At 38.9% G+C, this 16,045-nt stretch overlaps 2 protein-coding genes across 2 annotated transcripts; both read right to left on the bottom strand.

The window, feature by feature from the left end:
- Positions 1-26: 26 nt before the first annotated feature.
- LOC137717958 (protein IQ-DOMAIN 32) lies at positions 27-5,614 on the bottom strand. The gene is made up of 6 exons (XM_068457478.2): positions 5,283-5,614; positions 3,788-4,486; positions 3,523-3,702; positions 2,719-2,787; positions 611-2,615; positions 27-493 (listed from the first exon to the last, which is right to left on the bottom strand). Exons 1-6 carry the CDS (start codon positions 5,370-5,372, stop codon positions 474-476), a joined length of 3,063 nt encoding a protein of 1,020 aa, XP_068313579.2. The 5' UTR covers positions 5,373-5,614; the 3' UTR covers positions 27-473.
- Positions 5,615-11,736: 6,122 nt separating this feature from the next.
- On the bottom strand, positions 11,737-16,027 carry LOC137717610 (uncharacterized). Its single transcript, XM_068457025.2, has 16 exons — positions 15,542-16,027; positions 15,384-15,445; positions 15,228-15,295; positions 14,910-15,031; positions 14,591-14,696; positions 14,424-14,475; positions 14,212-14,329; positions 14,099-14,129; positions 13,980-14,003; positions 13,702-13,826; positions 13,332-13,413; positions 12,922-13,044; positions 12,790-12,843; positions 12,620-12,689; positions 12,499-12,532; positions 11,737-12,363 (listed from the first exon to the last, which is right to left on the bottom strand). Exons 1-16 carry the CDS (start codon positions 15,741-15,743, stop codon positions 12,002-12,004), a joined length of 1,635 nt encoding a protein of 544 aa, XP_068313126.2. The 5' UTR covers positions 15,744-16,027; the 3' UTR covers positions 11,737-12,001.
- Between the last annotated feature and the right edge of the window lie 18 nt (positions 16,028-16,045).

The raw sequence follows: 16,045 nt of genomic DNA, 5'->3' as shown, positions 1-16,045 counted from the left end.
TTCAAACATTTGTCTAGAAAACGATCGAAAAAATGTAATAATTAACATTATGAAATAAAGAAAACAAAGAAACAAGAGAACATTGAGTATTATTACAATAAAACCTGGCAAAAAGCTTCCAAAAGCCCTTCACCTTATAGTTTGCCCCAAACTTTGGATAACCAAACCAAAGCATCTGTACCATACCCAAATCATATCACACAGCAGATCATACCATTTGGAGCAAGAAGCAGAAAACCAATTGTAAAAAAGAATAAGAAAAATTTACATGAAAACGTCACTCGGTGTCTTATATTTATAAAAAGAAACCCCTGTAACTAGCGTCGTTAATCAGGCGCCATCCAAAACGAAAAAAGCTAGTTACAATCTGAAGCACTACCAGTACCAGTCGTGTAATCATCAGACTCGGCATTTCCTGTTAGGGACTGGTCATCGGCACTGTTACCTTTGAGATGTTCGATTACTTCGATTCTTCACCTGTTCCATTTCCTCTCTGAAAGAAGTAGCACTCAAGCAGTAAGAAATCGGTTTGTAATGCAGAGATTATACCCAATATGAAATTTTTAGTTATGCCTTATGGCAATGCAATCAAGTAGATGATTATGCATACCATTTGTCTTTGCACCCGGCTGTGCTTGAGCCGTTGACTGCTGGATGCGTGGAGACCCCTGCCTTCCGTTTGTACCAGGTAAGGAATGTCTCTTCTTTATGTTAATGTCTCTGTCTTGCATATCTGGACTCGATCTTGGAGAGGTATTTGTTTGAAGTTTTGCTCTTGCAGATTCTGTGGCTTGCATGAAATGGGGGATGGAACTATTACTACTGCTATGTCTTGGTTCTTGATCAATCTTATCAGCGGCGGGTTTTTCTGAACCAAATGAATTGCGTCTCTTCCCCTTTTTCTGATCTTTATTTGATCCAGAATCTTGGTTTGGGTTAGAGGGCGAATTCTTTCCTGCTGACGCAGACTTGCGCTTTTGGTTGGATCCACTCTTATCAGCTTTGCTCCTTTTAGCTTTCACGGATATCAGACTAGACGGTGTTCCTTGGGATTCTGGGACAGCCAAATGGCTCCTTGGAGAAGCTTCTGGGGGTGATGCATATGCTTGAATACCTGCCTCAGGGTCCTGTTCTCTCTGCAGATCAGACTCAGTTCTCTCTGGCTGAGACTCTGCTTGTGTGGAGTCCACAGCAACCACAGAATTTTCGATCTCACCATTAACAACATCATGTTTTTCTGGTTGATCCAAGACTGGATCAGATAAGTTGGAGACTGGGATTGTAGGGGAATCTTTGGCTTGGACATCCACATTTTCGGTGCTGTCAGGATTGCAAATATCTCCTTCCACTGAAACTTTGGCTCCATGCTCATGTTCCGTAGCTCCAACATCAGATCTGTTAGGCGAATCAAGGGTGGAAGAAATGGAGATTTCAGTGCCACCCATTTCGGTGCCACACTCAGATCCACCAACTTGAACACTTGATCCATGGGTGACTGGGTTTTCTGCTACGTTGAGCTCCTTTCTGATTTCAGTATCCACTGCAGATGAGAATGTGTCCCTTCGTAATTCATTTGCAGCATCATCTTGATGAGATGGACTAATCGAACTACCTGAATGGGGAGTTGAACTCAGCACTTCAAATTTTGACTGTGCAGCAATAAATGCAGGATTACTCACTTTCCCTGATCCAAATACAGATTTCTTTCCTTCGGTTTCTAGTTCTTCTGAGGCTAATCTTTTCATAGAACGTTTAGGTTGTTCAGTTTCTGTGACAGGGTTCCCAGAAAAGGACTTGAGCTCCACTTGAGAATCTGCATTTGATCGCACACTTTGATTTGGAAGATAATTTATCTCTTCCCTGATCTCTTTCACATCAGAAGTACTGTTGTTCTCCAACTGAGGCTGTTCACTGTTAGAATGGCTTGCCTGAAAGTTCAAGTTGTCAGCGTCATAACTAATCAGATTCTCTTCACTTTCAGATGGCACTATTGGTTCCGTGATGCTGGACTTTAAGTCTGGTATCTCACAAAGAACTTCATCTTGAATGTTAGATTCCCGAAGGGACTCAGAAATTTCTTCCTTTCTTATTTCCGTGACAGGGTTCCCAGAAAAGGACTTGAGCTCCACCTCTGCATTTGATTGCACACTTTGATTTGGAAGATAATTGATCTCTTCCGTAATCTCTTTCACATCAGATGTACTGTTGTTCTCCAACTGAGGCTGTTCAATATCAGAATGGCTTGCCTGAAAGTTCAAGTTGTCAGCGTCAATATCAGAATGGCTTGCTTGAAAGTTCAAGTTGTCAGCGTCATAAGTAATCGGATTCTCTTCACTTTCAGATGGCACTATTGATTCCGTGATGTTGGACTTTGAATCTGATATCTCACAAAGAACTTCATCTTGAATTTTAGGTTCCTGAGGGGATTCAGAAATTTCTTCCATTCTTCTTTCCTGTTTCTTTATTGCTGCCACTGCTTTTTCCGACTCTGCAATATCCTCCGTTGACGGTGATGAAAGTGACGTCCATCTCTCCATCCATTCCCAAAAAGAGCCGGGATTAGAGGAATCACACTTGGCATGCATAGTTTTGGTCTTCGGTGATGATTCCAACAACTTAAATTCAAAAAGTATGAGTTTAGGTAGGATATATGAATGAAAGATAAATTAGCCCACAATGCAGTTGCAAAGCACAGAAGAGAAAGATTTCAAAGTATACCCGGCAGGCAAAACTATTGCTAAGTAGCTTGTCAATTGAAGTGTATGTTATATTCGATTTGGCCTTCTCCTGAAACAGAAAAAATATTCCGGAAAATTTGTTAGGAACAAGTAAAAACACTATTAAGTTGTCTCCAAGAACACTTCCACATAAATTAGGGGCAGTAATTGCTGATACAATAACAAAATAACTTACAAAAAAAATTGAAATTGTCAAATAATTATTTATGCTTTATTTCAGAAGGTGAATACAACATGCTATTGCATCTCAATGCGATAAACTAACCTCCCAACGTTGAAGATCTTATAACACTGAATCGCGACAAATTTCAGTTATCCATAAATGTATTATTTACCACTACAGTATACAGTGGCATCTCAATGCAATTAGCTAACCTCACAATGTTGGAGATCTTTATGAAATTGAATTGCAACAAATTTCCGTTATTAGTTGACATTTTCGTATTGAAATTCGAACAATCCATTCATTACCGAAAACTCAGAACTTGATTACAACATGTGATTTAAGAGGAAGGCTATCTCTATCAAACAGTGCCTAGATATTTAGATTACATACATTTATTTATTTTTATTTTTTTACGACTACGGTTAGTATTCTGTGTTACCGTTACTCTGAATAGTTCCTATTGGCTTGACCATGGACAGTTGACATAAGTTAACAGCCACCATACAAACTACCATCAAATAACTTATGAAGTTATGAACAAGATCACTTAACGCAAGAACATATGTGAATAATGACCCTATAGAGAGCAGATTGTACTAATTCAATTGAGTGGCATACCGAGATCTTAGAGTTACGGTCTATCTCCTGACGAGCACGGCGAGCACGAACAAGAGCTTGCATTTTCACAAGAGCTTGAACACATCGTAAAGTTCCCACGGCTTGCCTACGGACCAAATGCCCACGAACAGTAGCTTGCAACTTAACAACATTCTCAAGCTCCATGAACGATTTCTGATCCTGGTTAATAATACAGTAAACATATTATTCGGAATGCTACTAATTATAAACTTCAGAATTCATCTATATCGACAAGAAAAATTACCAGCAATCCTCTAGAAGCTGTCTGCACAACAATAACATCGTACTCATCCGATTTGCATTTGACTGCACTTTCATCTTCTGTGACATTTTCAGTATTAGAGACTTTGGGTTCAGTCTCGGGTACTTTGGGTTCAGTGACGGGTACGTTCGGTTCTGTCTCAGGTACTTTCGGTTCAGTCTCCGGTGCTTTCCCTTCAGCTTCTGGTACATTCAGTTCAGTCTCCGGTGCTTTCCTTTCAGCTTCTGGTACGTTCGGTTCAGTCTCCGGTGCTTTCTGTTCAGATTCGGGTTCAGTCTCAGGTATTTTTGGTTCAGTTTGGGATACCTTCTGTTCAGTCTCAGGTACTTTCGGTTCAGTCTCCGATGCTTTCCCTTCAACTTCTGGTACGTTCGGTTCAGTCTCCGGTGCTTTCTGTTCAGCTTCAGGTACGTTCGGTTCAGTCTCATGTACTTTTGGTTCAGTCTGGGATACCTTCTGTTCAGTCTCAGATACTTTTGGGTTCTCAGGAGTTACCAACTGGGGTTTCTCATCACTGCAATGTATTAACGGTATCTTTTCTGGATCAGTAGCGCTTGCTGATTCCGGGCTCTCCTTATGCCCGGAAGTGGGGGTCTCTGTGATGACAGTGTTGCTCAACACTCGATGCCGCGCAGCTCTCTTTCGGAAACTCCATCCGCGCTTGTCACTCGGACTCTTGCTCTAAAATAAACCGAAACAACATCGATCAATACACCATGCACACAGATAACAAAGTGCTCAATGAAGCAACTACTGCAACAACCAATTTGAACGAACCATAACAACAAAATCAACGCCATTCGTCACATCAACTAATGGACCAATTTCAAATGCCAGTTATGATGAACCCGATATGCTTTCGAATCACACGATTTTCGGGCAATTAACGGACAGATAATTAGGATTACATTTATCCTACTTATACCAAGGGCTCATTTGAATGTGCTTTCAAAATTTTGCAAAACATGTTTTTGGGTTCCAAGAGCAATTGAAGTTCTTTCTGCAAGAAGCACCAGTTATGTGCTTCTTCCAGTGCTTTTCCAAGATTTGCTTACATTTTTACTAAATATTGGTTCTACAAATATTTTCACCAAAAGCGCTTTCAGTCGTTCTAAAAGCACGAGCTCTAAATCAGCAAACGTTACACACAAACTACTCAAACATAAAGATTATGTACGGTTTTTCGCAATCCGAAAATCGTAATTACAAGTACCAGTTCAATTCCTAATCAAATAACAGCTCCTAATGCTCCGTTTGGTAACACGAAACAAACAGAATTTAAGCAGTTAAATGCACATCAGATTCTTCAGATCTTCGTGTAGAAAAGCCATTAATCTCTCGAAATCCAAACAGAGGATTAGCTGCTACAAACATATAAATTAACGAAATGCAAATCGAAACAGACCAATTGAATCATAGGCAGCAACGAAACCAAAGACGGAAAGTCATGAGAAACATCGGAATGCAGAGAGAATACCTCAGGAGCTTCGAGATCATCGTTGTCCGCTGAATCCTTACCGCAGGAGATAATTTTGAAGCAAGAGGTGGATTTCCCCATTTTCTTCATCTTCTTTCACTTCTCTCGCTCGCTCGCTGGCTGTTTCTCTCTCTAAAAATACAGACACACAACACACACTCTCTCTCTCTTGATCTTCGAGACAAAACCGCCTACGTTGTTGCACTGTTGCGAAATGCGACAAATTTAGTAGCTTAAGAACACGGACCTCAACACACTCCTTAAATCTGGCTAAAAGTATTTTCTGGAGTCCGCCATTTAACAGGTCCGTTGCGCTTCTACGCCCTGCCCGTGGAAACGGGATGAAGTATAATTTTATTTTATTTTTAAAAAGAAAAAAGAAAAAAGGAAAAGGAAAAGGAAAGCTGTCAGTCGTCTAATTTTTCTTTTTCTTTTTTTTTTTAAAAAAAAAAATAACATGTTGATTAAAAATTGAACCCCCCAATCTTAAGTGGTTGTTTCACTTTAGTCCTTGCATAATATCAAGTTGGTCTGTACTTTTAAGAATGTGTTAAATGTGCGCAACATGACATAAGTCGAGTGGTGGTGTAATTGTATTCAAGAAGCTTTGTGGCCAGAACAACTCATGTATTCGACAATGTAAAATTGGTTTCTGAACTTATAAGAATATGTTAAATAGGGATAACGATGATGTTATTACAAAAGTTATCAAATCTAGTGGCAGTTCAATCAATTTGATAGCTTTTTTGTTTGGAAGCCATGAGTTCAATAATGTCAAGTTGGTCCATAAACTTTCAAGAAAGTGTTAAATACGGACAACGGTGTCATCAGTTACAAAAGTTGCCAAATTTAGTGGCGGGTTCAAGTATATTCGATAGGTTTTTTTGTCTGGAATGACCCATGAAATCAACAATGTCAAGTCACTCCTTAAACTTTAATCATGTCTTAAGTACGGACAATAGTGGTTTCTATTACAAAAACTGTCAAATATAATGATGTGTGACACTTAATTGTCAGCGTTTTGATAGAATATCGAGATAGACTGTTGACATAGATAAAGTTGTCAATCATGTATATTGAATAAATTGATGAAGATGGACAGTAAATCTATGTTGCTAAGATGCTCAATGAACCAATGTAACACTGACATGACCACTCACATTAAAGCTCATGTACGTCATTATGTCTAACCATAGATAGAAGTGGCCATGTGGCGATAGATGATGACCATTTTGTTCAAACTAAATGTATCGCTAAAAGGTCATTTAAAAAATGATCACGTGTTATTATGTCAACTTTCACTTGTAAAAAAAAACTATTTTCTGCCATTATTAAACATGTTTTCAACTTGCCTAGGAGAAAAAAAATATATATATATATATTTTTTCGCATTGTAAAAGCAATCTCTCAAATTTGATTTACTTAGAATAATGAGTTAAGTTCCTAATTATTATCAAAGTACGAAACAAAAAAAAAAACCTACTTTCAAAGGTTACGGCACCAAATTGAAACGATCCTCAAAATTTATGAGGCAAATTGTAAAATGAGACTATCTTATCCAGCCCACCAGCCGTTGGTCACGGCTGACGAGAGTCTCGAGAAATTGCGTTTACCGGGGGAAATTGGACAAGTTACCGTTAAGATAATAGCATTTATTTTTGTGCTAATGACGGTTTATTGGTTTATCCGCACTCATGCTTATTGTGATTACACTTCAAAGTACAAAGTCCAAATTGGAGTTTTTTTCTTGGCCCACCCCACTAATTATTGCCGTTTTCTATTACAACCCACTTCTAACTATGATTATGATGGGTGATTAAATTTAATGAGTAGAGAGCATATAATTGCAAGAAATTTTGGACAACTTGCGTGTTGCTTTTTGTTATCTATCAATATGTTAAATTAAAATACTATTTTATTACGTTGAATTATTATTATAAATGTTTTAAAACAAAAGTTAATAATAAAATGGATTTAGTAATCGATTAAAAAATGATTTGAAATTGCTATCAATTTTGGCAGCAAGGGTTAGAGCTGCCAATGCATGTCATATTATATCAGATTTGGCTTTTCAGTTGAAAAAACATTGTTGTCGTTGCTGATTTGGACATTTTAATATCTTCTTTTGGAGATGCTCTAATAGGTCGTGTAGCTATAAAGTGGAGGAAAATATCATATAAGATTAAAATATATTTATATTTAAGTAGTCGTTTGCTTTAGTGGATATGACTTTTTTTCACCTCAATGCGTCTCATGTCTAGAGTAGTATTTAGACTATGAATATTGCTTATAATAAAAAATATGTTTAGAAAAAACTAGTCAAGAGTTCAAAGTCACGTCACACTTTAGAGTGCGTATGCCTCTTCTTATAGTTAAAATATTTGCGTAAATTCCTAGAACTAAATTATACCACGTAACTTTTCACATAGTTTCACCGTCATTCTTTATTTTCAATAGCACCGAATTTGATCTTTGTATTGTAATTCAAAAGTATCTTCTAAATTTTATAAGTTCGTTGAAGAAAGTGGTAGAGAAAAATGATTTGAGTTAGAAATTTCAATCCACCTTGTTTTGGTATTTGTTTCTATTTTTAGGCTTATCTTTGGTGTTAGCAACTTGATTAATCATAAACCAATACATTTGTCCCTCAAAGCATGTGATGTAGGGATATGATTAGTAAACGGATTATAGATAAGATTGATTAGGCAAATTGCTCTCAACCCTACCAACCATTACACCATTCAAACCTATCCGCGACAAGAACTAGATTATCACGAGAATATGGACACGATTGAAAAATAAAAATAATGATAAAAACAACGGTGTGTTGTGAGGAGGAGTGGGCCCAAAAGTGGCTTTTCATGTGAGAGGATCTCCCTCAACAATAAGATGATGATGAAGGGGAATAATATAAATGAAAACGGTGGTGTCCTAGTAAGAGGCAGATTTCAACCTGTAATGAGCCCGTCTGTATTACGTGACAAGAAAAATACTAATAGTTAAAGAGATATTCGTCCTTTTGTAATATGGTGCAACTTCTAACTTGTAACAAGAAGCTTGTCACTTAATGATATATGCGTACTCGGTTTATGATTCCTACAAAGGCGAGTAATATCAAAACCCCTAAAACGTCTCGTACTTTTGTAATACTAACTCATCGGATGACGCGGTCAGTGTATTCTTTCTCAAAGTATTTTTCTTTTTGTAAATAAAGCGAAGGGGAGCAACGAGGTTGCTAAGTAAGATAAATTTGTTAGTGTACTCAATATGAAGCGGTACATCATATTTCATTAATAATTAGAATTAAATTTTCTTCTAAGTATATCTTCAATTGTATAATAACAATTAATACGTGATATATTATCCTGTATTCCCGACACACTAAAAATTTAACGCCACCTAATATTGTTTCCTTTAACCAATAATGTTGGCCTTTGCTGTTGGTCTCCAGTAGCCAGTGACCAACAAACTATTGGCAGCTCTTTTGTCCTCACGTTCCACGTGTTTGACCGGCTGCTGGACACGTGGATCACATGGGAATCTGAGATGGTCCACAATTTCAGCTGCGAAACGCAAATGGGTTGCCATGAATCCGTCACGTGCGGACCCCACCACCAATTACTTTACCACTCTGAGACTGATGTCTTCGCTCTCTGATTTTCATGGTGGCGGGTTGCACCTGCTCTGCTCTGCTCCGCGGCCCCATAACTGCACAAACGACTCGCCGCCGCACAGTTGAAATTTGGCCTCCACTGTTACCGGATACTTACTTGCAATCGAGACGTTATATCTTAAGTTGATCATGCTTACTCAAATATTTTAATTTATTTATATAATCGTGGAATTAATTTATGATATGTTGGTTTTGTTCGATGTAAATTCTTACAAGATTGAGACTCGAGAGCATTAACTAAAAAGTCTTCTATTAATCAATTTGAATAATTATGGACTAATTGGTTTTGAACTGATTGCTCACATTTAAACATAATACTAGAAAAAAAAAAAAAACTACATCATGTTCATTACGTAGGAGGATTGGTGGCGGATCTAAGATTCGAACTTTACGGCTTTGACAGGTTTGTTATCGTCAGTCAAACCATTTCACACATGTCAACATATGTCAAAATATGCCGAAGCAATCTAATGAGTGGTATCGAAACAATTTGTTGAGGTGTTGTCAAAGCAACCTGTTGAGATATACCTAGTACTAGCAGACATTACATCAAACGCTTGGTAGGCACAAAACATGTGCCAAACATTCAGAGGGTCCTTTGAAGACCTTCGCATATATATATATATTTTCTGGATTCCGGATGGTCCTGGGACCATCCTAGACGCAATGTACATCAGTCCCTGAGAAGGATAAATGTGCACGCAACTGTTGAATCAACTAATTTTGCCTAATCTTTCTCATCTTTCTTCAACCTAAATGACTAGTTAAATAACTATTAACGATGTAACTTCATTAATGGTTGTGTGGTCTCTATCCCCTTTGTCCATCTTAACCATGGAGATGGACATAAAATGGCACCAACCCACTTAAAACTATTAATGGCACAACAACGTCTTACCCCCTAAGATTAAGATTCAATGTAGGTCTTGGACTTAATCTTTAGGTGGGGAATTATTTCAGCAATCAGCATTTTATGGTAACCATTAAGGTACACCGGCGATCTATGACTGTCCACCGCGCTGGGCCTACTCCTCCATTAGGCTAAAAAGGGCTGGTGGAGCCCACTTTTCACATGGCCGACGAGGACGTGAATGATAAAAATGCTTTTTTCAAGGCCATTATTGCAATTATAGTATTGCTCTCAGAGGTCGTAGTTGTCCGACTGTCAAAAGCCATGAGCTCTTTTCTTTGGCGTACTTACTCTTTGGCCAGGCTGCCTCTATTTGGAGAGGGGGGAGGGCAGTACCTAAATTATTTGGGACGCTACGAATTTTATGTTTTTATATTGGCGTCGTATGATTGGTTGGGATACGATCATTTGGGTGTTATCATTTCGTATAAATCTTTGTACTTGTTTCGTATAAGTCTTCATACTGTATCCAATATATCATCCTAATGGTACCACAATCCCACAGTGCCCCCTAAAGTCCTCCTACTAGAGCAATTTATCCGTTTTAGGAGGGCAAAAGAAAGGCAAAAAGGCAGTTAACTTGCCCATACTATTCACTCTAAATAGTACTTTCCTTTGTGCACTTCCAACCGTTAGGCAAGGCCGAAAGGGCAAGTACTAGTTACAAATATATATATATATATATATATATTTTTTTTTTGGTTGCCTTGTTGCTCTTATCGTCCGCGTGTTATAATAAATGTCTGAATAGCATAATAAAGATTGCAGTTAACATAAATATTGAGTTGTGATCTGAGGAAGAAATGGCATTTGGTTTCCTTTTTTTTTTCTTTCTATTTTTTATAAAAAAAATTACAGTTAGATTAATTATCGCGGTTGATTTTTGAACTCACCTGAAATCCAATGCACGAGAAAGTGCGACATGTCAGACACCCATTGAATGGTGGTCCTAATAAGATTCTGTCTCGGTTACAATACAAAATTTCTTCTACTTGAAATTGAATTTTCTTTTGTGTTTGTGGTGATTCACACGATCCACGCCCGAGTAAACGACTTCCAACATTGCTGATAAAACCCAACCCAACAAACTAATAAAGGAAATAGAACATGTCCTTATAGGAGTTTGGGGTCTCAGCTTATTCAACAAATGTTTCCTCATTTATGGACATAAAGTAGCAATGATGGGAAAATATGGGGCCTGTTAGGCCCCGTCCTTAGCTTTTATCTCATATCACCAACAAGCTTTGTATTCAAGTATTCAGCAACATGTCTGAAAGCAATTGATGCCTGCTCACAGCTTTCCCATTCCTCGACTTTACAAGCAAAAATGAGTGCCTGTATTGGTCCCCTCATTCCACAGATCATTCTAAGTCGGACTTTAAATCCGAAAATTTTATCATGCTCCGATGTAGATGTACCATTTTAATGGATGGTTATGTGTGGCGAAGAATCCAAGGGCCAAGGATCCCGGTGGTTGGTGGTATATTGTATTCTACACACCTACGCATGCTAAAATTCTTTCCAAAACCTTCATTTCAATCCAGACAGAGATTCCAAGAAGCAGGTAATCTAGATCACTCAAATTGAATTCGACGATCCTCATCAATTCATTTTGCTGGCCCACCTCATACAAGTCCTGAATCTTTTTTTTTCTTGAACAGTCCGAATTCCATGATACTTAGGCTCCGGATTGTGAGGTCCGTAAAGATCCAAATTCGCCAGACACATCGATCGGGCCTCATTACTGTAGGTTGTAATATTAATAAATCTAATAATAAAATAGTAACATTAATAATAATAATAATAATAATAATAATACTAATAAAATGTGGAATAAGAATAAGGAGCCGAGAATGTCTATCAAAATAAAATTATGGTACAAGTTATCACTCACATTCTTTCATTTCGGCCGGATGTTAAAAAAACAGAATGTTCAATCCAGTGTGTTTTTTTCATCAATTAAGCACATCATATTTGGAGTGCATGAAAACGATGAAGATAAAAATCGAACATAGTACAATAAAACACTTCGAAATGGGACGCAAATTAAGCGCCGTGGAGTAATAAAGTACCCTTCTCTACATTGAGAGAACAAAATTTCCGATTTGGACTTGGTATGCTGGGAACGTGCACAACTTACGACTTGCGAGGCCTTCCTCTCTTACCGGTTCCAGTTTTTGATGGTGCAGGTTTTGGGCTCTTATTTGCAGGAGGGCGACCCCGTCCACGCCTTCCCTCAGCTGCTGCCGCCTTTTTAGCTCCATTGCCCCTACCTCTGCCAGAAGTCTTCCCACCTCGTTGCCTTTTAGGTTCTTGCTCGCCACTGTCCTCATCATCGCTTCCATCACTGTCGTCATCAGGCTCATCACTGTCTTCTTCATCTTCCGAATCAGAGGGTTCTTTTGACTTCTTCCTCTTGGAATTTTCAGATGCTTTTGAGGCACCCCTTTTAGGAGTTTGCTTCGCAGCTGGAGCGGCACTCACAGGTTCCTCACTCCCTGCAACAATAGTGGAAAGAATCGAGAAACCAGGTTGAACTTACATCTTCACTTAGTTCGGATCAACTGTCCTCGGGCCAACTGGCCAAGGATGAATGAAATATCTCACTTTTGCAACCATCAAAATCAGCATACCTTCTACAGAAGCTTTACCATCATACACCTCAAGCTGCAAAAAAAAATATTTTTTAAGTTTGAGAGCAGCCATCCTCTAAACAAAGGAACTTAAAACAACCGGGGAGAGATATGAAGTTACCTGATCAAGTCGGTCACCAACAGTTGTTCTATCAACAATGACCATGGAATGGCCGAGTCCACATGCAACACTACAGAGTACAATCCTCAATCGTTAAGCCGGAATGTATAATTGAAGCTTATGGTACGTAAGAAGAATGTAGACAAGATAATACAAAAACAAATACACACCTCATAACATGCATACCCTCAAGGATATCCACCTTTTTGGGAACTGCAGAAGACCTAAACAGCCAAAGATTAAGTTAGAGAAAAAAGACGTCAAAAAGAAAGGAAGGTATAATAACACGAGATATCGCATACTTCTGTCCCATAGGGCCATATCCCAGCTCTCCATATTGAGCATGACCCCAGCTTATGCAGGAGGAGTCAGCACCAACGAAATGGTGCATATTGCCTGAATCCATGCAACGCAAATTCCAGCCACTATCAACAAAGACAAGAAAATAATTTATCCACATCCTTGGTCAAAAACAGAACCGACATATTAGTTTTTGTGAATCCCGGCAAAAGGATAAGACGCTAAGCTATTTTGATGAGAGTTCTCACTACACAAATTATCACAAGAAACAACTTCTGATCTTATTCAAAACAGTTCCCCTGCTCCTTTCCACAACAGGAGATAGTGTACCCAGAATTGCTCTAGCTCTAGAAGAGTAAAATCTTTTACAGTGAACAGAACAAAATCAAGATAATCAAGGACGAGAGCTGACCTTAAATCCATGAGTGGTTTAGGATACATCCAGTCATCACCTGTATTCTTAATTTTACCCCACATATACAATTGCCCTCCACCTGGAAAACGAAAAGAAAAAGGAAAAAAATAATTACGATGAAATCTTGGCTGTAAAAGTGATGGGTCGTTTTCAAATATAAAATTATAGCAGTTAACGTGAGTCCAGTTACAAAGATCAAATGGTCCGATGGCCTTCCAAATTATAACTATAAAAAGTATAAACGCTAAGATTTGTTAGAGAGGGAGCTAATGAGCTTTGAAAACTACGATGCTATGCAGAAGGCCTCATCTGAAAGCAAACAAGAACAAGTGAGAAAAAGAGCATTGGAAACGTATTAATTGGGTACCTGCAGTACATGCAGAGTTTACAGCACCAGCTGAAATAATGGCATCAGGAGGCAGAATATTATTCCTTTGAAAGACATCAACACGACGAGGAGCCCATTCATCCTTCTGCTCCCTATGTCCAAGCCTATAAACAGCACTCCACAAGTCATATGCATAGTAAGAACATCCAAATAAAAATGACAACAAAGAAGCTGATGAAAAGGCGAAATATCCATAAGAAAGTTCATGCACATTCAAAAAAAAAAAATCCAAATGCTGTGGAATAGCGAGCACCAACCTTCCATAACCACCAAAGCCCCACCTGAAGTTTCACCATAAATGATTGCAAGTTAGACAAACATGCCAATCAAAAAGTTAGGAAGCAAGACAAAGGTAATGCCATATAAAAGTACTTACGTATAAACATAGCCATTTGCATCCACTGCCACTGTATTCTCAAAACAAATAAACTAATTAAGGAAATGATAATGACAAATATTACAGAGGGAGAGAGCATGCATTGCGATAACCTGTATGATTTGCTCCACATGCAGCTTTCACAATAGTTTCCCCAGCTAGAGAAGCTATTGCTTTAGGGCGTGGTTGGGCTTCATAAGCAAGCCTCACTGAGCTGTCTTTAGTATTATACTGAAAGCACATCCAGCATTTTATCTCATTATCCAAAGATTAAGGTGTACAGAAATGTACAGAAAACACTTATGGAATCTTCCCTAAAAAATACCTCATTATCTGTACCATGCCCAAGTTGCCCATACTGTGGAAGGCCCGCAGTTCTGGAAACCAAGAAACATTTTGTAATTCAGCCGGTAACCATAACAAATTGAGAACCAAGCCAAATAAGCAATTGGTTAAAAAAAGAAGAAACTCAAATGTATCTGCAGACCCTACAGTATAGAAGCTCCTTCAACACTAGATAACCACACAGTGAAGTCACCCCCACAAGCAACATTTTTAACCTCAGAAACTTGACAGCGAACAGGGGAAGCCTCAACTTCTACAGAGAACAAAGCAAGCACATAACCAGAAAGGCTGTTAGCAACTATTTAACCAAGACAACGTGAAATAGGAAAATTTGAAATGGGTCCTAAATAGTAGAAAGCCACACAAAAACATGAGAATATTGATGGATTTAAACAGTAGAACGTATCAGATTCTCATAGCAAGCTCCTCAAATTTCATCAAACGAATTTTACAGTGTAGAACCTACCATTTTTTGCTGAACCTGAACCCAGCTGTCCATGCTTATTCCAGCCAAAGGCAAAAGAATGCCCGTCCTCAGTAACGACTACAGTGTGATTCTTCCCGGATGAAGCTCTAACAACTTTGTACCTGCAACACAGAACTTTTAAATATTGAAAAGTTCTCCAAACACGACCCATTCCGCAATTCACAAGTGGGTCCGCACGACTTAACTCTTAACTACTCTTTCAAATGTTCCAGTTTTATTACATTAACTGTCAACTAATCTTTCAGGTAATTTCCATCAAGAAATAAGATGTTTTCAACATTAAACAGGCAAACATACTTTGAAAGTTCAGAGACTACAGTCGGCCTATCACGCTGAATTCTATCGCCATGGCCGAGCTGCCCCTTCTGCAAATCATAAAATTTATGCATAAATAAAAAATTGAGAGTCCGCATATGCACCAACAAATAATCCGAAAGTAAAGTTCGAACACACCTCATTGCGACCCCAAGTATAGCACCGCCCTTCGACATCCAATGCCACACAATGACACGAAGCTAAACCCAACATTAACACAAACAATTAATTCAATCAATTAAATAAACCCCAAAAATATCACATTGTTTGAAACAAACAGTGAGAGCGAAACTCACAGCAACCCGAGGCGACGAATCGGATATCGACGTCGACGAGAGGGCGGAGGCGCGTGGGGGAGATCAAGTTACCTTCAACGGCGCCTTTGCGGCGGCCAATGGCGTCCCAAGACGTACCTCCGCAGAACAAAAGCTCTCCCGATTTCCCCACCTGCTTATTCCCCCCATCCTCCACCTTGTTCTCCGCCTCGACCGCAGACATTGCAGGTCGAACTCCGGCAAAGCCGACGGCCAAGCTTTAATCTGGAAAATAAGCGGAGAGGCTACAGAGGCGGTGGACCTAACGGCTAGTTTTCAAAAGCGGATAAACGAACGGCTGTGATGGAGGTGAGAATGGCGGGAAATGGAGGTAACGGCTAGTTTGAAGAGATCGGAAGCGGCATAGGGTTTTGGGGGGCCGGGACGAACGCAGGAGGAAGAAATTGGATGTGAACTGAAACCCTAATTCAAATGGGAAAGGAAGATATTATAAGGAGGGATTTGGTTGGGTTTACGAGAACAGGG

This window comes from Pyrus communis, chromosome 8 (genome assembly GCF_041283825.1).
Source record: "Pyrus communis isolate YQ-2024b chromosome 8, ASM4128382v1, whole genome shotgun sequence".
NCBI classification, from domain to species: domain Eukaryota; kingdom Viridiplantae; phylum Streptophyta; class Magnoliopsida; order Rosales; family Rosaceae; genus Pyrus; species Pyrus communis.
Note: the sequence above shows the minus strand (reverse complement) of the source record. Positions and strands in the feature narration are given on the sequence as shown.